Source organism: Carcharodon carcharias, chromosome 31 (assembly GCF_017639515.1).
Source record: "Carcharodon carcharias isolate sCarCar2 chromosome 31, sCarCar2.pri, whole genome shotgun sequence".
NCBI classification, from domain to species: domain Eukaryota; kingdom Metazoa; phylum Chordata; class Chondrichthyes; order Lamniformes; family Lamnidae; genus Carcharodon; species Carcharodon carcharias.
The window spans coordinates 29,221,448-29,243,819 of NC_054497.1; the positions used below are offsets into that span (position 1 = coordinate 29,221,448).

Sequence of the window (22,372 nt, forward strand, 5' to 3'; positions counted from 1 at the left end):
AACCAGAGTTTTTTAACTCATTTGCGGGATGTGGCCTTCACCGGCTAGGCCAGCGTTTATTGCCCATCCCAAATTGCCCTTGAGATGGGACCCAGTTCACACTGGTGATCACTGGTTTTGATTTGACCCAACCTCTCTGGGGAAATTGCCAAGAGAGAGAGCTTTTCTCAAACTGGATGGATCAATTTACCTCCTTGTTGGGGTGGAATAACTTAGTCTCACACCCCACATCATCTCCAACTGCTCCCAGCTTCTGAATCACAGCCTGAAACAGGGAAGGTGCCTTCTGATCTGTCTCCAGAGAACTAGGACCAAACCAGCACAATCACCAGTGGGAACTCAGTCCCATCGCTGTGGTTCAGACTAGTGACTCTCGCCGGCAGGTGACCTGGCTGAGAGCTGACCTAATGACACTCAGTGAGTGGCTGCTGAAGGACTTGACCTGTGGACTTTTTCTTGGGAGTCTTAACAGTTTAACTCCTTTGGCTGCTGAGTCCACTCCTCTTTCCATTCTTAGTTTGCACCCAGTGATGACTGTGCTGTTTTACTTTTCCCAGGAAAACTCCAGAAGCCAACAGATGGACGATTTGTTTGATATCCTCATTGAAAGTGGAGGTAAGCTAATGGTGACAACATATTTTGGTTCTGTTAAAACCTTTAATATCAGGCTGTTCAAGAATTTTGCACTTGAGATCCCACATAACTGTGTATCATGGAGTTCTGGTGGTGGTTGAGGCAGGGTGGGCTGGGTTAGAGGGAGCACATATATAATGGTACATTCACTGACTCTCCCCGCTCCCACTTGTTGAGCCGGGTTGCAAAACGAATGATTTTGGATGCACGCTCCAAAGCTCTGGCATTCCCTCCCTAAATCTTTCCGCCTCTCTACCACCGTCCACTTTTTAAGACGCTCCTTAAAACCTACCTCTTTGACCAAACTTTTGACCATCTGGCGTGGCTCAGTGTCAGATTTTGTCCAATACCATACCTGTGAAGCATCTTGGGTTGTTTTGCTATGCTGAAGGAGCTATATGAATTCAAGCAGCATTAGTTGGTCAGCAGTACCAGAGTATTGAGAGATTGGATCAGGCCAAACTCCCCCCAACAGCACTGTTTGACATTTGAAATATTTTAAACTCAGCACCTCACAAGATCAGTGAACAGCATTCATTCCCAAATATCTCCAGTTGCTGAAGTAACTTTCCATCAACGAGGTGACTGTGTTATAGACAGTCCTTTCAAAGCTCCCAGGCTCACAGTCAGTATGACACCCAGACTCACCAAAGTTCTGTTTAACTTCTCATCACTTCTGTGCTTTTATATTCTGTTCCTCTAGAAGCAAACCTTACTGTTCTGTTCATACACTTTATGGCTTCACCAACTTGTGTTGCTGGTTTTAGCAGTTAATGTATCTGTATTTGCTCCTCTACCCTATTTGGTTTCTTGCTCTTCCAGAAATAAATGGTCCCCATATTCCTCCTGCCAAAATGAACCACCTCACACTTTGCCATTCAAGTTTTATGTTTATCAAGGCTGTGTCAGCTCCAGCTGTCCAGGCAAAATTGACTTTTTTTATTCTTTGTTGGGATGTGGGTGCCACTGGCAAGGCTAGCGTTTGTTGCCCATCCCGAATTGTCCTCGAGAAGGTGCTGGTGGTAAGCCGCCCTCTTGAACCACTGCAGCCTATCTGGTGCATCCATAATGCTGTTGGGGAGAGTTTAGCCTGATCCAATCTCCCAATACTCTAATACTGTTGACCAACAAATGCAGCTTGCTCAGGGCCGCCTGCTGTGGTTAATTTACTTTCCTTCCCACCTGTCCTGCTTTACAATTACGTGGGCACTGATGACCATTGCTCTAGTACGGACCGAGTGGTGAGTGCCATTATGCTATTCTACTGTGGAATGGGTCATGGCCAACCCTGATCCTTTCTGGTTTGATGTCCACGTTTGTACTTTCCAATAGATGTCAGTGGAAAATGATCAAGAGCATGGTTTCAGATTTCTGTCCGTTTGAAAGTCAAGGTACCTGAGGTCAGTTGAACCGCAACTGCCTGAACTCAGAATAGACAGGATCAAAAGCCTTTAACCTCCATACCCACCCACTTCCCAACCCACCCGAGTACTCGGGACACTCAGTGCTATGTGGAGAGACTGAACTGCCTAAATCATGGTGTAAGGAACAGACACTTGGGTAAAGAGAATAAGAAGTGAATAAAGCATTGATTTATTTTCTTCTTCATTATAGAAATTTCACTCAATGCCAAGGAAGTTTCCACATCTTTAAACACACCGTCTCCACGGAACGTTTCACCCACGCTCGCCGTGTCTCCGCCGGCAGTTGTCAAAGCGCCACTCCCATCCCCACAATTGTTGCTGGAGCCTATCAGCGACAGTCAGTCCAGCAACCAAGAGAGCCGACTGGAGGACTTCCTCGTGAGCACCACTGGCGTCCCACTATTATCGGTGGATAATGACGGGACAGAACCCCTCTCCCTCATCGATGACCTACACAACCAAATGCTGAGCAGCTCCAGTATTCTGGAACACCCGCACTCACCCATGGACACTTCTGACATGCACTTCACTGCAGACAGCACCAGCCTGACTCTGGACCTTGCTGACACTAACTTGGACAACATGGAGTGGCTGGACCTCACTATGGGCAGCTCTTCTGTGGGTCTTGCTCCTTTGAGCTCTGTAACTCCCAGTGTCTTCTCTACTGACTTTCTAGACAGTCACGACCTACAGTTACAGTGGGATTAACGTTACAGCTAAAACATTGAGGGCAATCCTTCGCAAAGCCTCCTGGTCGATGTGGACCTTTAATGCGCTGAGCCTGAATTAAGTCAGGGTCCTTCAGCGTGTAATCTTCGCTGTCACTTTACTTGACCAGGAACTACACACACGCTGGGGATGCAGGTCCCTTTGCGAAGCATCAGAGGATCTTCTCTGTTTCAAAGTCACAGGCAAGAATGGGCTGGAGCTAATGGCTCAAATCTGAGCCCGACCACCATTGTTGGGGGGGATCTACAACTGGATTAGATTCCCAACTAGAAGATGGATCGTCTCAAAGATTGACCTGGGCAGCAAGGGCTTCTGTGACCTTTAGCTCTTCACGAGGCTTCTGAGCCTGATACTAGGGAGCAGGATTACACTCTTAGCGCCTATCCATCATTTGGTTTCTACGTTGCCAAGGTTGTGTTTTTGCACTGATTGGGGGAAGTAAACAAAAAAAAAAATGTTTTAAAACAAAAAACCCAAAGGTACACTAACTGAGCAGGGATCAAGAGTAACTGCCCCCTCCAGCCACCACCCTGTTCAGGACAAGTCCGAATGTGGCCTGCACCTGGGACAGATACCTTGGTCCTGCATGATTTCTCTTTAAGATTGTGAAACAAGACCTGTGTTTGTGTGGCTCGGATTGTAACTGCAGCGTTTTGGCTTATCGTGAAGTTGTTCCTTTCGTGCGCAAGAGAGAGCCTGGTATTGTTTGTTTAGCCTGAGGAGAGAATTTAGCCCTGGGGGCAGCCCCCACTGCATCTTTATGTGCCATTCATTCTCGACTTTGAGTTTTGAGCTGTGTTATTGGATTAGGCGAGTGTATTCTCGTGCACACCCCAAGGACAGCTGCAACTTTCCCCAAGTGATTTTTAATTTGCTGAGTCCAAAATGCGCACAACTTGGGGCTGCATAAAAATCAAAATTCCGTTCTGTTCTTGGAGGTGGAAGCATTATCCTACCGAGGGCTGATTCCAACAAGTCCCAGAGTTATGCGAGGAAAGTAGAAGAGCTGTTATGCTGCTGGTTTTTACAGTGTTGATACCAGATTGAAGCTCCAGGGTGGGGTGACATTTGAGTGTGCCAATCAGTGCAGACCCATGCATGACAGATAAATAGCTTTCGACTGCCAACTGGGATCTCAGTGAGCCAGATGCATGTTCTCTAGGCCCTTTGGGTTTGGGGTGCATGGGGGGGGTGGTGGGCATACGCCCAGATTTCATTCCCTCGTTGACCCAAGAAGCGTTGCCTGTGCGGGAAACTCCTTTACCTCCTGCACACCTTGCCCTTCAAAGTGGAAGGGAGCTTGACCAGTCGAGGGTTATGTTTTGGACAGGGCAAACAATTGCTGTAGTATTTCTCGCAAGTGAAATAGAAAGGCATTTTAAATTCTACTGCAGGAGAAGTTTCTTGAATCTTTCTTGCTAGCTAATACAAGGATTTCTTTTAAAACTGTTAAGTTGCAATCTAGAATTTAAAACAATTGCATACTGTAAAATGTGCCGTTTAATCATATCTGTGTATAGGCCACATAGCTGACTTCCAGCTGTGTTAAATTAATTTCACTGATAAAGTAACACTGGTGTACAGGGCCCACTTTTAACTTAAAGCCTTGAAATGGGCATCAAACGACAACTTGTCCAGCCTAGTAGAATAGCAGTTAAAGACGTTTGCTTCACTATTTCTGCTCCCAGAGCTTATAATGACTCTCCTGCTTGTCAGCCAGATGTGAAGAGTTTGAGCATTTGCTTACTGCCTGTGACCAAGCTAATGCATTTCATCTTGGTCCATTTATTCTTCCTGGCTGAGAATGGAATAACATTAGCTTTGGATCTAGAGAAGAGCGTGTGTATGACTTCTAGACATGGACTGGACATTAAGCTGAAGGAGACTCGAGGGACAAGAGCCTTTGGAGAATTGTAGATGGTGATAGAAGGGTGAAAATAGGTTGCATAGAATGGCAATTGCCTTGAATTCTTGGTTTTTAAGTTTAGTTAGAATGATTGGGGATAACTATAGCCTTGAGGCCTAGGCAATACTATGATTTTTATAATTGAAACTCTCACCTAAAGTCACATTCACACACTGCAGGCCTTATGGTCGTAATCACTATTGCAAACTTTTGGCCAAGATGACCTTTGTAGTAGCCAAAGTTGAAGTTACTGTGGCCATTATATAGCCCAAAAAAGAGATTGGGTGTAGCTGCTTTGGTCATCAGTGCTTTCTTTTGCTCACCAGTTCCCTTGACCCACCGGTTGCTTATTGACGTGGGGAAGCCCAACTCCACGAGTTGATTCTTTGGTTTCCATGATTTTTTACTTTGTCGTAAAGTTTGAGAGAAAGGACATTTGTACCATCAGGTATCCAAGTGCTTTGCTGAATCAAGTGGAATTCTACCCAAAGTGGGACATGTGGCAGGAGAACTTCAGGAGAAACTAATTTTAAATGTTGTGTGGAGACAATTCAAGTTATTAATCCATGTGAGATGCTGAAGACCTTCTTATTCCCAATATTGTCAATGTGGCTATTGAAGCAGAAGGAAGATAGTTATTGTTCGTTCCTAATTCCAGCTGTACCTAATAACTTTGTGTTGGGTATGGTTCTTGCACTGGAAGGTGTATTTAGTGTGTTAAGCAGTGGATTTCTCAACAAAGGCTCTGAGTTTATTTTTAGTACATTGCATATATTTTCTTCACCAAATCCCTGTGTGCACTGTAAGAATGAATTTGGTGCTGCTAAGGTGTCTAGCCTCCTCAAATTTACTAGGGAGTTTCAATCCCTTTGCCTGAGGGACCTTGTTCCTAGTTGATCAGTGCAAAGCAAATGATATTTTTAATATCTGGATATTTTGAGTCATTTTCACTGCAATACTTTCTCCTCTACTTCTCAGCAATCAATGTAAATAATCTTCACAGAAATGACTACCCTTCTGGGAGTTGATCTGTGGCATTAGGACCTCTGAATGCAGCGTTCTAAACAATTCGAAAGAAACTGAGGATGGTGGATTTTGATCCACCTTGCTGCTAACTGACTCCCCCTCCCCCCTAGATAAGTTCTCCAATGGAAAAAAGGATTTCCACCCAATACCGAGCCATGTAAAGCTCATGACAGTAGAAGCCTGGTGAACATCCATTGAATTTTTCTGCCTGAACTAAATTAATAGTTGCAGCGGTCCTGCAGGTTGTTTTGTAAGCATTGTGTGCTCTAGACTATTATGGCTCAGTAATTTTCAGTGTAACATTCTATCAATCCAATTAATCAGCCAGACACCCAGCAAGTTGTATTACAGAATTGTTACAGTACAGAAGGAGGCCATTTGGCCCTTTGTGTTGGCTCAGTTATCCAATCATAACCAGCAACCTTTAGTGGCACCAACTAATACTATGGCAACTCCTGTACCAGGGCTGATTGTTCTCAATGTTTTGAATGTTTGGGGCTCATAGATGCAGAAAAATGTGCAATATTTGGTGGTTGCTCTGACATGATCTACAGCCATAAATCTGATGTGGGTTTTGTAAGTAGGGGCTTGTTATCATCACTGGGTTTTAGCTGCAATCTGAGACAATCCAAGCCCAGTCGTCTTAACCTGGTAACGAAGCTCTCCCTGATATTTTAGTCATGGGCCCTTGATTCATGGGGTCCAGGATTTAAACGAAACACGAACAGGAGTGAAACTGTGTCCTAATGAGTGTGGTTACTTCTGTAAATCAGTTGTGGCCTGAAGGCCTTTGCAAGAATAAGCCCTGGTCAGTTGGTATTGGTTCTGAATGTACAGCAGAAGGCAGTTTGTTTCCCAAGGGGCATATCATAAAACCATAAGACATAGGAGCAGAAATTAGGCCATTCAGCTCATCGAGTCTGCTCTGCCATTCAATCATGGGTTCATCGGTTCCTCCCTCTTTAACGCCCTGCCTAAGAGCTTAACGAAGACACTATGTGCAGAATGAAAGACTGGGGTACGCTACTTTGGACACAGTCTACTCTTTCTCCCTCTGTATGTCTTCTCTCCAACTTACTACTTCCCTACCACCCGCTTGTCAGATTTGCATCCCCAAACTCCTATATGAAACTTGCTGCGTACACCCTAGTGATTATGAATGAAAAATGCAGTTGAGTGCTGCAATGGGAGAGTTAGTACGCCAGAGTACACTCTCTTGTGCATCCCGATTTTCTTCACTATGCCATTGCGGCCGGGTCTTCAGCTGCCTAGGCATGAGGTCCTGAAATTCCCTTCCTAAACCCTTCTGCCCCCCCTCTCCTCCTTTAAGACACTCTTTCAGATCTACCTCTTTGGCCTAACTTGAATCTCTTTGTGTTGCTCAGTGTCTAGTCTTTGTTTGATCATTGTTCCTATGACATACCTTGGGATGTTTTACTATTTTAATATTGTAGACAGTAAGGTTTTGTGGACCTTACCCAGACTCGACCTGACGTTTTACTATTTTAACTGCTGTTGCTCTGCACTCAAGTTCAGAAAAGTTTGTCGATAAGTTTCACTGCAGTTATCCCTCTTTCTTCCTCTGTTTTCATCCCACACCTTGGGCTCAGAGTGATGGTTTCACAGCTCTCATCTGTCCATTCAGGTGGCCTTCCTTCTGTACATGAGCTTGCACTATCGGTGTCAGTGGGCAAGTTACCAGATGACCCTGATCCTGTTCGTTCTTATGCACTTTCAAGCAGTGATCACTGGATAGCAGTGAGGCAGGAGGCCTGCAAACAAGCTGCTCCTCCTCCTCCACCTCACTTCCTCCCCCACTGCGCCCCAAACCCTTTGTTGGCTGAGAATGGTAAAGTTAGCACAGATGTGGGGTTTGGACCTGACGCTTTAGACTTCTCGGGAGGTGAGTGGCATTGGCAAGGCTACGTTTATTGTCGGTGCGTTATGGGGGCGAGAGGTTAGAGTTTCTACTGCATACACGTTATAAACGAATGTACAGCACAAACAGCACACTTGGTCCAACTGTCCCCCGTTTATGCTCCACACCATCCTACCAGTTCATCTCTAACGACGATCCTATCAACGAATCCGTCTAGCCCTTTCTCCCTTGTGTTGCACTGGAGTTACAACATAAAAATTGACAATCCATCCCAATCCCTAAATCAAACAAATCAATCTGATCGGATTTACCATCCACCTCCTCTTCCCTTCAACTTACCTGTTACAAACAAGTGGCTTGCTTAGGTCACTTCAGAAGGTATTAGATTCAACCACTTACCACCGGAGCAACCCAAGGCACTTTAGATGTCATCATCTATTCCCAAATTGGAGCAATCAGTGCCAATTTGAAGCCTTGAATTAAGCGTGCTGTTCGGTTTTAACAATCTCTGCTTATTCTTCACCAAGCCATGGCAAATGATTGGCTGATTTTCTTTTCTCCCTACCATGGTTCAATGGTGGGTTGTATTCTGGGTCTATTGCACTTTTTATTGAAAATGTAATGCAATCAGTTAGTGCATTGTAGCCCAACTGGCGGCTTAATCAGGAAATGGCAGAGGAAGGTTGCTGAGAATTGGAAGATCCCTTAAGTGATGTGGATCCACAGATCAAAGACCATGGATTATGTATTAATCATGTGCTCTTTAAGGAGGGTTAGGGTAAATGCTTTGGTGCAGCTGCTCAATTCCTGTCACCTATGTTTTAAATCTCTACCTTTGCCCCTGTGTAACCTGGTTTGTGGCCTGATTAAACCTGAAGTGGTGGTGGTAGCTGATTCTTGTAAATAACTTTAAAGGGGAGTTAGACAGGTACTTGAGGTATATGCAGGGTTATGGACAAAAAAACAGGGACCTGGGACAAAACACAACAACTCTTTCAAAGAGCCAGCACAGCCACAGTGGGCTGAATGGCCTCTCCCTGCACTGTGTGCTTCTATGGAAAAATCCCAGAGGCAGTACAGTTGACCATTTCTAAGTGGTGACTCTTTGTAGGGTGGATGCTGATCCAGTTGAAAGCTTCACTTTTGCCCTTTCACACAGGGCTGGGGAGGGGCACATTCACCAACTACAGAGTTGTTGCACATGCCTTGACTATATGAGAACCTTAATCCTGGGGGGCAGGGTGCTGAGGGGGAGGTCGGTGACCTGACTCCTGAAAGATGTGAAGCCACTCCAGTCAGTTTGGTGCAATGTGCAGTCCAACTCCAGCTCAATCCAAAGCAGCAAGTCCAAAAGGCGCCAATGCACCTTTGGACTATTTGATATGAACAATATTTTCCACTATTAATGTTGGGAGAAAGTGGATTCTGCCAGTGCACTTGTATCATTAAATTGCCTGCTTATTTGTTACCAAGCACAGTGTAAGCTTCAGTTGGCAGTATAACTACAGGTCTACCTAGTGGACATCACAGGCTGTAGATCCTAGCCCTCAACTGTAGCCCAAGAGATGGCTATTCAGTGAAGAGGAGGCAAAGGCAGAGAAGATAATTGTATCTCCATTGAACCCGGTCCTCTCAAATCTGTAATAGAAATGGAATATAAAACCAGGCAGGAGAATTGAAACCCATTCTAAAGCTTCAGATGCAAGCTTATCTCCAAACCCTTTAAAATAAGTTTGGTACGTTATGCATTTGCTAAAGGTCAACTTTAATTATCGTAGCTCCTATGAATTGGGGCATAGATTGGATTTTTTAAAAAATTATGGTGGAGATGGGCACTTTTTAATTATGCACTGTATAACTTTTTTTTTTTACTGGGTTCCTGCTCAGAGATTGTTTTGTGGTAAGGTATTTGATCAGTGAAGTATTTTGAACCAGTAAACTGGATTTACTCTACACTGCTTTGACCTGCTTTAGTGCAGGCAGCATCTGGAGGAGCTAGTTTCTCGATACTTTCATGTGCTCTCTGTGGGTTGCTGTCGCATTCTGTGCATTGTTGCTGCACTGTCCTCCTTTCCTCAAAGCAGGCAAAGCGAAAGACAAAGAGGTCCAATCACTGCAGGTTTTGCGGGTGGGTTGCGCTGTCTCAAGGTCTCAAACTATCGTTCAATAATTAATCTGCCCAACCACAGACTGAGTGCAGATTGGTTCTACTTGATCGATAGGCTCTGACCCCCCCCAGGGCTCTTGTGGGTAGATGCGCCTGAGCTAATCCAGACCAGGAAAGTGTCAGGTTCAGTCCCCGGGCTGCTGAGTCTATAGTTGATGCTACAATTGGCCTTTGCATGGGGTGGGGGTTGGATGGGGTGGGACGGGATGGAAAAATCCACAGCAGCCCCCTTGCTGAATTTCAAGTGCATGCACATTATCGGAAGGGAACAGGATGAGCTTTGGCATCAAAATACAAGAGTTACTGCCAACTGTAAGAGAGAGGCATGAAACATTACAATCCTGCATACAATGATGTGTGCGCCTGATCAGTATTCTGTGTTAAATGAGCCCTTGGAATTGGGGTTGGGACTTGGTGTCACTTGGGTGGAGTTTTCCTTCACTGCTCAGGGACAGAACAATGTTAAACCACTCAGGAGGAGAGATTAAAACTTGAATTCCCCATGAGATTTGTGTCAATCAGTGTCGGTGCGGCTTGCAACACATCTCCAGTCATATCAAGCTTTAAAATTCATGGTGGCCTCCTGGTTGAGTTCTCCACATGAGTCTGTGCTGAGGTGGCTGAATGTTGATGTTTGGACATAGCACCATTTTTAAAAAAAAAGATTCAGAATGCAATTTTTTGGGTAGCTTTTCAAGCAGGGGGTGATATTCATAACAGTTGATCCCCTCAGATTACAGGTAAGTCCCAAACTGGACATATTGATAAACCGGGTGGCGATATGCTGGTGTGTAGTGCTCATAGGAAACCAAACTTGCCTTTTACTACCCATTACCACAATTCCACATAGAAATTCCCAGAAAATGCTGGTTTCAAAGTGCTAAACTGGGAGTACAGAAAATGGATAAAATGCATGTCTGATCTCACATAGGGGCTGTCAAGCAGCCTTTTTATAGAATGGGATTGAATTGATGTTATCCAGGCTGGTTACATGGTACTTGTAATGTCCACTGACTTAGGGTAAACTTAGCTAATCTTGATTCTTGATGACATTGAAAATTGGCAGCAGTATGCTCAGTACTGTAAGATTCAGGAAATGTGGTGTGTCCAGCCCTTGTGCCCTCCTACATTGTGGGACCCCATTCTGGTTGTTCAACTATTCACTAACGCCCCTGCTGCATATGCAATGTTAGTTTGCATTTTTAGACAAGTACTGTACGCTATTGGTGGAACAGATGTCCTGTCAGGGTGTATGACAAGTATAACCTTGTCTGGCTCTAAGCATTGAAATATGATGTTGCCGGCAGTGCTGGGAAATGAAAAATCAAGGAGGTAAAACATATTCAAAGTCCTAATAGCAGAAAAATCATTGACTAGCAGGAGAGAGGCTGCAACTTCGTGTGATTAGGTGGCAGATGAGGTGGTGATGGGGTTGGGAAGAGCTTGGAGTGCCACTGACCTGTAAAGAAATCATAGTCTAGGAATCAGGTGATCAAATCAAAGTTGTGAAAAGTGTTATTTTTTTGCATATTCATTCATTTCCCACTCCAAACATCAAACTACCTGAATTTCCAGTTCCTGTGCTATAAGTTTGGGGGTTGGGTGTGTGTGTGTGGTGGGGGGGGAGGACATGTCGAGGATATCTGCCTGGATGATGAGCAACCAGGTCTACCTTTCTCAAAGCACTGCCCAAGCACAGACAAACTCTTCCCATCATACAGGATCGCACTCGAGCCCTGGCATTGGAGAGCTGCTGTAAGCTGCGCGGCCAGAGACTTGCTCCCAGAGCTCCCTTCCCAGTGCGCCATCCAGATCGAGGAAGTCTGCGGTTTGATCCCTGCTGCAAAGCAGGGCTGACTGTAATTGGTCTCAGTGCTGTGGGTTATGGAAACCGAGTGGGTGGGGGGGTGGGGTTAGGGAGGCACAGGGGACGAGTCAGTCATGTTTCCTACTGATGGCTATCTTTACCACTGCTGGAGATTGATGCACATGTGGACTCAGCTCAGTGCGAGATCGGGCTAGACTGTGATGGCTCCTACAGCCAAATAGCATGCTGGCACCTGCAGCCTAAGCTATGGGCTCAGGTTATCTGTGAAATAGTAACCCAGCCCAGCAAGAACCAACACTGTTCTCCACACCCCCCCCAACTTCTCGGAGTGTAGCAAGGTAAATTTCAGGGGGTGGGGTGGGATGTGAGGGAACTGAAGGAGGGTGCTGCTGAGAGTCTCACCCGGAGACCATTGAGTGCCCATCGTTCATTTCAACGCACCAAATGAATTTTGTCCTTTTGAAGGAATGTTGCTCACTGAGCTGTAGTTGGGGCAGTTAACTTGGCAGAGCCTAATATCCCACAACGTACCCACCAGCCAAGGTGCCCTTTGCCAATCACTTTACTGTGGGTAGCATTAAAATTCTAGGGCAGTGAAAAACGTCAGTGCCTGAGTGATAATCAAGCTTCTGCTGTACACAAGCACTTTGTGAAATATTCTGAACTTGAGCGATAACCAATCACTTTCCCCCTACAGGAACTGGGCCCTCACATCAGACTGATGTGTCAGAACTTTGTACAAACTCTTTCTCCTTTTGATGCCACTGTGAATGTGTATATTCCAACTTTGAGGTGTAAACATTTATTGGGAACCATTTGGCGGAATGTATTTGGATTTTCCTTTTTTAAATTGTAGTGACGCTATGTCAGTGATCAGCCATAAATGAGGAAAAAGACTGGGTGGGGGGGAGGGTGGGGGATCGGGATGGTGGGGAGAGAAAGCGGACGTAATGAATGAATTTTACTGCTTGCTTTTCTCTTATCTTTTTATCTTTTTTAACTGTCTGTAAACACTGTTTTGTGTTGAACTTTTTAAAAACTTTTTTTTAAAAGAAATATTGTGTTTGTGTTATTTAGACTCCCTGTGCTTTCGTTAGAATCGTGAGTGATGTAAAGTTAACTTAACCTTTGCCATCAGCTTTTTTTTTATAGTGATGGGGTGAAGCTGCGTTAACAGCTGGGGCAGACCAGATGGCCCCAGTTTGATTCTGTGCCAAGTTAAGGTGAATTTGTTCAAGGCACTTTGCTGGGTTAGGGAGAGAAAGGAATAGAAATAGAATCAGCCAAACTTCCAGTACTTCACCATCCTGTGGGCACATGATGCCAGGCCTTGTCTCAGTGATTGCACATGTGCTTCTGAGTGAGAAAGCTGTGGGTTTAGGCACTTAATTTAGGTCAACAATTCATTGTAGTACACAGTGCCTCTTGTTTGAGCCCTCTTGGTTGGATGTAAAAGATCTCTGCTAGCACTAAAAGCAGAGCAAAGAATTCTCAAGTTCTGTCGAAGGGTCATGAGGACTCGAAACGTCAACTCTTTTCTTCTCCGCCAATGCTGCCAGACCTGCTGAGTTTTTCCAGGTAATTCTGTTTTTGTTTTGTAAAGAATTCTCCTCTCCTTGTCGTAATACATCCCTCATCAAATCTCGGTTGTTTGAGCAGCTGCTTCGTTTGCCTACAAAATCATCAGGGGTGCTTAAAGTAACCAAGTATCTGCTGAGGGTGTGAAAGGTGCTGTGTTGCATTTAGTAGAATTTCACAGCAAAGAAACAGGCCACTGGTCCCAGCTAGTCTATATTTCCCCCAATATTCCTTTCTCTCTCCTGCATGCACCAAGCCTTCCCTTAAGTGTATCACTTATCTGCTTCAACCAGCCGCATGTGGCGGAGAGTTCCATATCCCTACCACTGTAAAATTCCTCCTCAGTTCTTCATTTGATCCTATTGATGGCACAAATAATTTATGTATTTGTTTGCCCAGATCTCTGCTCCTTTGCTGCATTTAGTTTCTTACATCCCGAGGACTTAATTTTGGTTGTAAGCAACAAAGAAGCAACTTAACTGCTTGGTTATGTTGAATTTAATTTGCCATTTATCTGCTCACTCTGCAAGCTAGTTTCTGTCTTCCTTCATTTTGGTACAGTGCTGCATATCACTAGTTATAACCCTCCCAGCTCGCCTCTCCAGTTGGTGGTATCTGCAGGGTTGCTACATCAGCTGTTGCTACATTATTGTAGATGTTCCGATGGTGCAGTGATAATATCACTGGACTAGTAATCCAGAGGCCCAGGCTAATGCTAGTGGAATTTAAATTAATTGAAGAAAACAACTGAAATTATAAGTCCATAAGCTGTGGGAGCAGAAGTAGGCCATTCGGCCCATTGAGTCTGCTCTGCCATTCAATGAGACCATGGCTGATCTGATAATTCTCAACTCCACTTTCCTGCCTTTTCCCCATAACCCTTGATTCCCTTACTGATTAAAAATCTGTCTATTTAAGCCTTGAATATACTTAACAACCCAGCTTCTACAGCCCTCTGTGGTAAAGAATTCCACAGATTGACTACCCTCTGAGAGAAGAAATTCCTCTTCATCTCTGTTTTAAATGGGCGACCCTTACTCTGAGATTATGCCCTCTGGTCCTAGATTCTCCCACAAGGGGAAGCAACCTGTCAGCATCTACCCTGTCAAGCCCCCTAAGAATTGAAAGCTAGCCTCAGCACTAGTGATCATAAAATTGTTGTATAAACCCATCTGCTTCACTCATTTCCTTTAGGATAAATAGGTCAAAGGATAGAATAAAAATAATTAGCCAGCTCCTACTTTCTCTCCAGCTCAGCTGTGCTGTACTTCACGGTTAATCCACTCTGGTGCATGGTGAGGTGCTGGAGTCCCCCGTGGGACCAGACCCCAGTAAGGAGTCAGCTTCTTTTGGAGATGAGAGGAGAACATTTAGGGGGAGGGTGGGAGTCTTTTTTGGAATATAAATATTTGGAGAAAAAAATTGCAGATATATGGAAAGATGGGAGTGGGACTAATTGGATAGAAAAGCTATCACAGGCATTATGAGGTGGGCTGAATGGCCTCCTGCACTGTATGATTCTGTGATGCTGTGACATCAGTTGGCACTAGCTGTGCACAGTGAAGAACCTGGTACTTATAGGGCAAGTTTGAGAGAGTCTTGCCTTGTGTCTCCCACACCAGATTTGAGTGCTTGATTCTTCCATTACAATTTTTAACAGGTGGCGAATTTAATTTCCTTTGAAACACTGTCTTCACTCTCCTTCAAAATAAAGCTGCAGTTTATGTTTCTACCACAGGATGGTGGTGGAGTTGTAAATGGAATTCAACTCTAATTGCTGCCGACTCCAGGTCTCTGTAATTGGAGGCTTAATGCTGGATTGGGGTTTATTAGTACTACAGTTACCAACGCTGGATATGTGTGTTCCTGGAGGTTTAATCGTCTAACCCACCTGCCTCTAACTGCCCAATCAAACAGCCTTCCCTGTCCCCAGCTCCAATCTTGTTGGAACTGATCAAAATGTTCAAACAAGTTTTCTCTTTTTTAACAAAAACACACTTTTCCTCTTGGTTGCTTGCAGGAGAGGCCAGAAGGTTGTCCTAACCCCTAATCGATGCTGATTCCTGTAATTGGAGTTGTGATTAACTCTTTCCCCTTCTCTCTGCCCCTCTCAGTTTATTGTCAATCTGATTCAAATCCTTCCCCTCCACCCCTAATTCTTGTTGATTACACTGCTTTTCTCACTGAATTACTCCGATTTCATACAATAAAATAAACTGATCTTCGATCTTGCCTCTTTCTTTCATGTTGCACCCTTAGACGTATGCAGCTTAGATGGAGGTCATTTGGTCCCTCATGCCTGTGCTGGCCCTTGTATTGAATCTTTCTCTCCTTCAAGTGGACCCTCGAAGCAATGCATTGGTCCCGGCATTAATCGAGGTTTCTACACACTAAAACACATCTTTAACTTCCTTCATAAAGAACACTTCCTTATCTTTTCTCCAGTGGCAGTTTTATGGTATTTTGTGCAAGAAACACATGGAGCCTGAAGGCTGAATTTGCAGTGTGACCTACATTGAAAAATTCAAACAGTCTAATCAGGTTAAAGATGTACAAACGTGTAACAAAAATAGACCGAGAAGTTCAGGTAACAGTGAAGTGGTGGATGAGATATTAAAAGAAGGAATATTGAATTAAAATTACAAATCAATAACATTCCTACATTACAAGCACTGACGTATATAAAAATTTCATAATTTAAATACTTCGTTGAGGAATACTTAATGTAAGGAATAGGACTACGTCAGTAGCTTTCTGCCCTACACCTTACAGGGATGTATTTAATCATACCTCTTAAACTTTGGTTGCTCTGGGCGTGGTGGTAACTAATTATTAAATGAATTGCAGAAGGGATTTTCCAAACTTACTACAAATATCAATTCTTCTTGCTTGGAGTTTCAAGTTTTTTGACATGTAGGGCATATTGATGAGACCAAGCTGAGGACATAGCTTCTCCATTTCCATACTATTAAAACTTCATCATTTTTAAAAACTGCCTTTGCCTTTTCAGCTGCAATGGAAGTAGCCCTAGTATCTCAGGTGTGCTAACTAGTTTCAGCCTCTACTATGCTGATGCATTCCAAGGCTTTAGTGTTCTTTGTAACAAGGCAGCTAAAACTGTACATGGTTTCCTTAACAGCCAAACAGTTGTCACTTCATACACAATAATGCCTTTGAGTTTCTGCCCCTGTTTATAATGGTATTAGTAAATAAAGGATATGGGATCTGTTTTATATTAAAACTGCTCTAATAAGTTCTGCATCATGTTTGTTACACTGCAACAACTTGCATTTGCAAAGCACCTCGGACAGAATGAAATGATCCAAGGTGCTTCACAGGTGTGCTATTCATTATCTGTATTACGTGAGATCTGAGGATGTGTGACTAAAAGTATAGCCGCCATGGCAGGTTTTGAGGGGCATCTTCAAGGTGAGAGATGGAAACAAAGGGAGAGGGAAGGGTTTGAGGAGAAAGAACCAAAGCTCTTGAAACCTACACAAATCTTACAGGTGTGACAGCGTGGATATGGATAGGATGTTTCCCGAGGCTGCTGAGTCTACAACCAGAGGGCACAGTCTTAATATAAGGGGCATGCCATTTAAGACTGAGACGAGGAGGAATTTCATCATTCAGAGGGTGGTGATTCTTTGGAACTCTGAGGGCTGTGGAACCTCAATCATTGAGCATGTTCAAGACAGAAATCAATAGAATTCTGGACACTAATGACATCAAGGGGTATGGAGGCTGTGGGGAAAATGGCATAGAGGTATGATCAGCTATGATTTGTTTGAATGACAGAGCAGGCTTGATGGGCTGAATGGCCTACTTCTATGTTGAGAGCAAAGCCACCAATGGTTGAGCGAGGAAAATTGGGTAAGCGCGAGAGGCCAGAATTGGAAGAGCTGAGATCTTAGTGGGTTGAAGGGACAGGGCGGGTTGTGAAGCTAGGGAGGTGCGAGGTTTTCAAGGGACTACTTTCAACCATGTGCTTGCGGCTCACATATTCCAAAGTTAGTGGTATAGGTTTATTAAACCTCAGAATGTTGGATCACAAAACGTGCAACCTAAAGGTTGTATCAATCACAAAAGATAGAGGCTAGCTCATGCATGCAGCCAGCTGTAATGGAGCTGGGATATGAGGATGAGATAACATTATATTGGTGCCAGGCAAAATACAGAGCAAGATTCCATTGTGACATCAGACATTTATATAAACATCAGACTGCAATGCTTCCATGTGACCTGGAAGTCTGAAATGATTTCACAATCCTTCATCTGAAAAGACTCACCCATTACTCATTAGGTTCCACATAAAAGTGCACTGAGTGACAAAGGCAGAGAGAGCCAGTGGGCTAAATTTTGGTTCTGATTCTCGTCTGGACCATCTACGTGTGCACCAATATTCCGGCAACAATCTCTGGAGTAGGTGGCCAGACTTATTTCCATCCTCATAAATGGCATTTGCTTTATTTAACACAATTGCCAAAAGTATTAATTTATGGAGTAATGGAATAGTATAGCACAGAAGGAGGGCAGTTGTGAAGTTAAATCTAAGATGTGTACACAGGTAGTTACACTGAAAGTGCAGTGGAACCCTTAAGGTAACTGGAATTCCCACCATTCCATTACTTGCTTTGCAGTTCAAATCTGAAAATATGATTTAAGTGATAGTAGATTCAGATAACTCTGAAAGGGTTGTGAGTGTTGAAAAGGTGAGACTTCTAGAGCAATCTCTGGATTGCTGAGATGTGTAACATTGAACCCTCAAAGCTACCTATGAAAAATTAAGTCCCTCTTCCTATTAATTCGCATAAATCTAGAATTGCTGACACAAAAATACATTGCCATTTTGATTTTGAATTGATTGACTAATAAGGCTGTAGGTCTAAAAATTGGATCATCCACTGGAAATTTGAACAGAACAAACCACAGTTACATAAATCAGTTGATAACAGTGCAGAGACAGAGCAATTTGGCCCCACTGATCAGTGCCAGTGTTTATTCGTCATATGACCTTCCTTCCACCCCTCTTCATCTCGCCCTATTCTTCTATTGCTTTTTCCCTCATGTTTATCTAACGTCCTCCAAAATACATTCATGCTATTTGACTCAACAACTCCATGTGGTAGCAAATTCCACATTCTCAGCATTCCCTAGAAGCTTCTGAATTCCCTGTAGGATTTATTAGTGACTATCTTATATTTATGATCCCTAATTTTGGAGCCAATGCATGTAAAAATGTTGTCCACTTGTCTACCCTATCGAACACCTCTATAATTTTACAAGCCTCTCTCGGGTCATCTCGACCTCTTCTAGAGAAAAAAGCCTTAGCCTATGCAATGTTTTTGTTAAGAAATATAAAAAATGTCAAGGCTGATTTGTCTGAACTTTCAGGACTGAGACAACAATGGCTCAGGGTCTGCATGCAGTTCAAGGGCCACTGCTTGATCACTCTCTGTCATGGGATGATCATCCTGACCCACTGACCACCTCACCACCCCAACCCCTCAACTCCCCAGTGTTATGGCACAGCCGATGGCAAATGCTGAGTTGTTCAAATCCCAAAGGGAAACTTGAAACAACTACCACAACTTGTTTTGCAACTTATATAAATTTACAGCTGTATGCCTTGAATTCAGTAGTAATAAGATCAGCAAGTCTTAAAGGTTTTTACAAAACCAGATTAAACATTTATTAACAAGAAAAATGATTTTTAAGCACATTCATATGTCTACAAATTACTACTATAATAACTTCCAAGTCCCCTGCTTAATCTTACTCCTAGTTACACTTTTGTTAAGCAACAGTAAGACACACGGATTTTAAAAGACCCCAGGCAAAGTGACACACAATACCCTGAGCAAGTCGAAATCAAAGTGAATTTTCTTAATTTCAGTTCTTTGAAAACAGTAGCTTGAGGCATAGATGCTGAAGGCTTTTCACACTTGTTAGATCTTTAAAATGCTCAACCTTATACACAACCTTCGGTCCTTTATACATATTTTCCTCTTTGAGTGCAAATTCCCATTGTTTCACTATGTCTTTGGATTATACCTTTCTGATAATAAAAATCTCTCAAAGCACTAAGTTTTACCAGTAATCTTTGGGAAAAATAAACACACTTTTCTAAACTTCACCTGGCCAGGTGTAATATTTCACTCCCTATTTTGAAAACAATCTAGCCTGGTTTGTTTAAAAATACAAATGTCCTTTTACACCTTACATCCTAACCTTCCCCCATGTTTACATCAAAGCCTTCAGACTAGCTGCCTTTAATCCAATTAAGTCTCTCTCTCACACATACACACACAGACACAGATACCACTATTTTACAATAAATTCCAATAACATTATTATACCTTCCTCACATCCCCCTCCTTATTTAAAAAATGAACTGTCATAATTTAAAAAGACTGCTTCATTTTTATTAACCCATCTTATATTATCTCCTATACTTATCTACATATGCTATTACATTACCAGATGCATACATTAACATAATATATATACAAATCCTTTGTACCAACAGAAATCATTTTAGTTCAGTGCCCATGTTTTAAATGTCCAATCTTCCCTTTAAGCTTCAACTCTTGATATTGCATCTGCAATCAGATTGTCTCGCCCTGCAATAGGTATAAGCTGTAGATTAGATGGTTCCAGTAATAAACTCCATCTGAATAGCCTTGGCACTTCTGTCTCAAAATTTGTCCAGAAACTTTAAAGGATTGTGGCCTGTATAAGCAATTGTTTCTGACAAATTGTTTGCGACATAAATCTGAAAAATGCTGCAATATTAACACCAAACCCAAAGTCTCTATTTCCATCGTTGAATATCTTCTCTGTGAAAAAGTGAGGGGTATAGATAGGGTACTCAGGAAGGAACTTTTCCCCTAGGTGGAGGGATCAATAACCAGGGAGCATAGATTTAAGGTAAGGGAGCAGGAGGTTTAGAGGGGATGTGAGGAAGAATTTTTTCACCCAGAGGGTTGTGGGAATCTGGAACTCACTGCCTGAAAGGGTGGTAGAGGCATAAATCCTCATAACACTTAAGAAGTATTTGGATGTGCACTTGCGATGCCATGGCATACAAGACTATGGGCCTAGTGCTGGAAAATGGGATTAGAATAGTTAAGTACTTGTTTGTTCGGCACAGACTCGATGGGCCGAAGAGCCTTTTTATGTGCTGTAGACCTCTATGACTGTGACCCTATGGGTTTTTCAATTCCATTTTCATCTTCTTGATTTTCCTCTAATCAAACTGGATAATGAGAGGGTATTTGAAAATTTAAATGTAGTATTGAGTTACCTTCCAGACAAGTGACAAAGTGATTTGGAAAAGCTATTGCAGTCACAGCAAGATATTTGAGGAAATAAGTTGGGCCGCAATGCCTATATTACTTGCGGAAACTTTTGCGATTTTGTCACCACATTCACCTTTCGATAGTCCACACACACACACTCTGTGTTCCATCCGGTTTTGGTACCAGCACAATAGACGAACTCCAGTTACTGCAGCTAGACTCAATGTTATAATTCTGAAGCATGAAATCAATTTCTTTCTGTGTTTGTGATAACTTTTCCAGATTTAATCGATAAGGATGTTGCCTTAGCGAAGATGAAACTTCATGTATACAGACACATCATGTATAGCTAAAATTGTCCTCCCCAACTTATTTCCACAAATATCTTGGTGTGACTGCAATAGCTTCCCCAAATCACTTTGACACTTGTCTAGAAGGTAACTCAATACTACATTTAAATTTTCAAGCACTCCCTCATTATCCAGTTTGATTAGAGGAAAATCAATTTCAGAATCCTGCATTTCTACTTATTTCTCATTATCCACCACCACTAACACCTCCCTTTAGTCCTCTTCAATGTTAAAATACTATTTAATGATAATTACATGATACACCTTGTGCTTCTTTCTTTTATCTGGAGTATTTATTAAATAATTTACTTCAGTCAGCTTCTTTTCAATCCTATAAGCCCACTAAACCTTGGCTTTAATGAGTCACCCAGACAATTAACTGTTAATCACCTGAAGCCTATTAGGGCCTGAATAGGGGTTAATTACTATTTGAAGCTTAACCAGTGTGAGTCATCTCAGCTCAACTCAGTTCTGTTTAAGAAAGGGACCATTAGAAGCACACTAGCAGAGGAGAGACCTCATCGTGAGTGAGACATAGCTAGAGTGAGTGTGGGTATTGGCAATTTGGTGTACAGTGGGAATTCGGTGTAGAGGGGAAGAGGTGCTCTTTGCATTTGTTCTTTGATATCCAACTTCTTAAATCTTCAGAGAATGGTCTTGCCCTGTTGAAGCAGTAGAGGCTACAAGGGAAAGGAATGACTGGTAAGTAGTGGGTAAGGTTGGGTAAGTATTTACTACTTTCATCGCTTATAGTTTAAGGTCTTTTTGGTGGTTTATAGTTTATATATTCTGTAGTAACGAGAATCAGGAAAGAAGGGCCCTGGAGTAATTGATTTAAAAGGTTTAATTTAAAGGGCTAAGTCATGGCAAGAGAGCTCAAAGCTGTGGTGTGCTCCTTGTGCTCCATGTGGGAAGCCAGGAACATTTCCAGTGCCCGGGACCAGCATGTGTGCAGGAAGTGTGTCCAGCTTCAGCTCCTGGAAGCTTGGGTTTCAGAGCTGGAATGGCGGTTGGGGACACTGTGGAGCATCCGCAAGTCTGAGAGCATCATGAATAGCATGTTTAGAGAGGTGGTCACACTGCAGATGAAGGGACTTGAGGAAGAAAGAGAATGGGTGACCAGGCAGTCCGAGAGAAACAGGCAGGTAGTTCAGGAGTCCTCCGGAGTCCCACTCGCAAATTGGTATCCCATTTTCGAGGCTGATGAGGGCGCTGGTTCCTCCAGGGAGTGCGGACAGAGCCAAGCTTCTGGCACCATAAGCAGCCTGTCTGTACAGGAGGGGAGGAAGAGAGGGGAAGCAATAGTAATAGGCAAGGCTGGATGGCCTCTACTTTAATACCAGGAGTATTACAGGTAAAACGGATGAGTTAAGGGTGAGAATTGACATGTGGAATTGTGATATTGTAGCCATCACAGAGATGTGGTTGAGGGAGGGGCAGGATTGGCAGCTCAATCTTTGGGCAAGACAGGGGAGGGGGTAAAAGAGGAGGAGGCATTGCATTATTAGTTAAGGAGTCAGTTACTGCAGTAAGGAGAAATGATATCTTGGA

The 22,372-nt window shown here is 43.2% G+C and overlaps 2 protein-coding genes across 8 annotated transcripts in view; both read left to right on the plus strand.

The window, feature by feature from the left end:
- The window catches only part of LOC121271830 (myocardin-related transcription factor A-like), a 227,890-nt gene extending 216,234 nt beyond the window's left edge, over nt 1-11,656 (plus strand). For all 7 annotated transcript variants that reach the window (XM_041178134.1, XM_041178135.1, XM_041178130.1 and 4 more), the window contains 2 exons: nt 558-615; nt 2,248-11,656. In XM_041178134.1, the coding sequence (XP_041034068.1) occupies nt 558-615; nt 2,248-2,765 (576 nt within the window). In that variant the 3' untranslated portion in view covers nt 2,766-11,656. The remainder of the gene's footprint in view (nt 1-557; nt 616-2,247) is intronic.
- LOC121271606 (melanin-concentrating hormone receptor 1-like) overlaps nt 4,398-22,372 on the plus strand; it is a 29,450-nt gene continuing 11,475 nt past the window's right edge. The window contains 2 exon segments of the mRNA XM_041177642.1: nt 4,398-4,629; nt 7,364-7,621. Of these exon segments, the coding sequence (XP_041033576.1) occupies nt 4,398-4,629; nt 7,364-7,621 (490 nt within the window).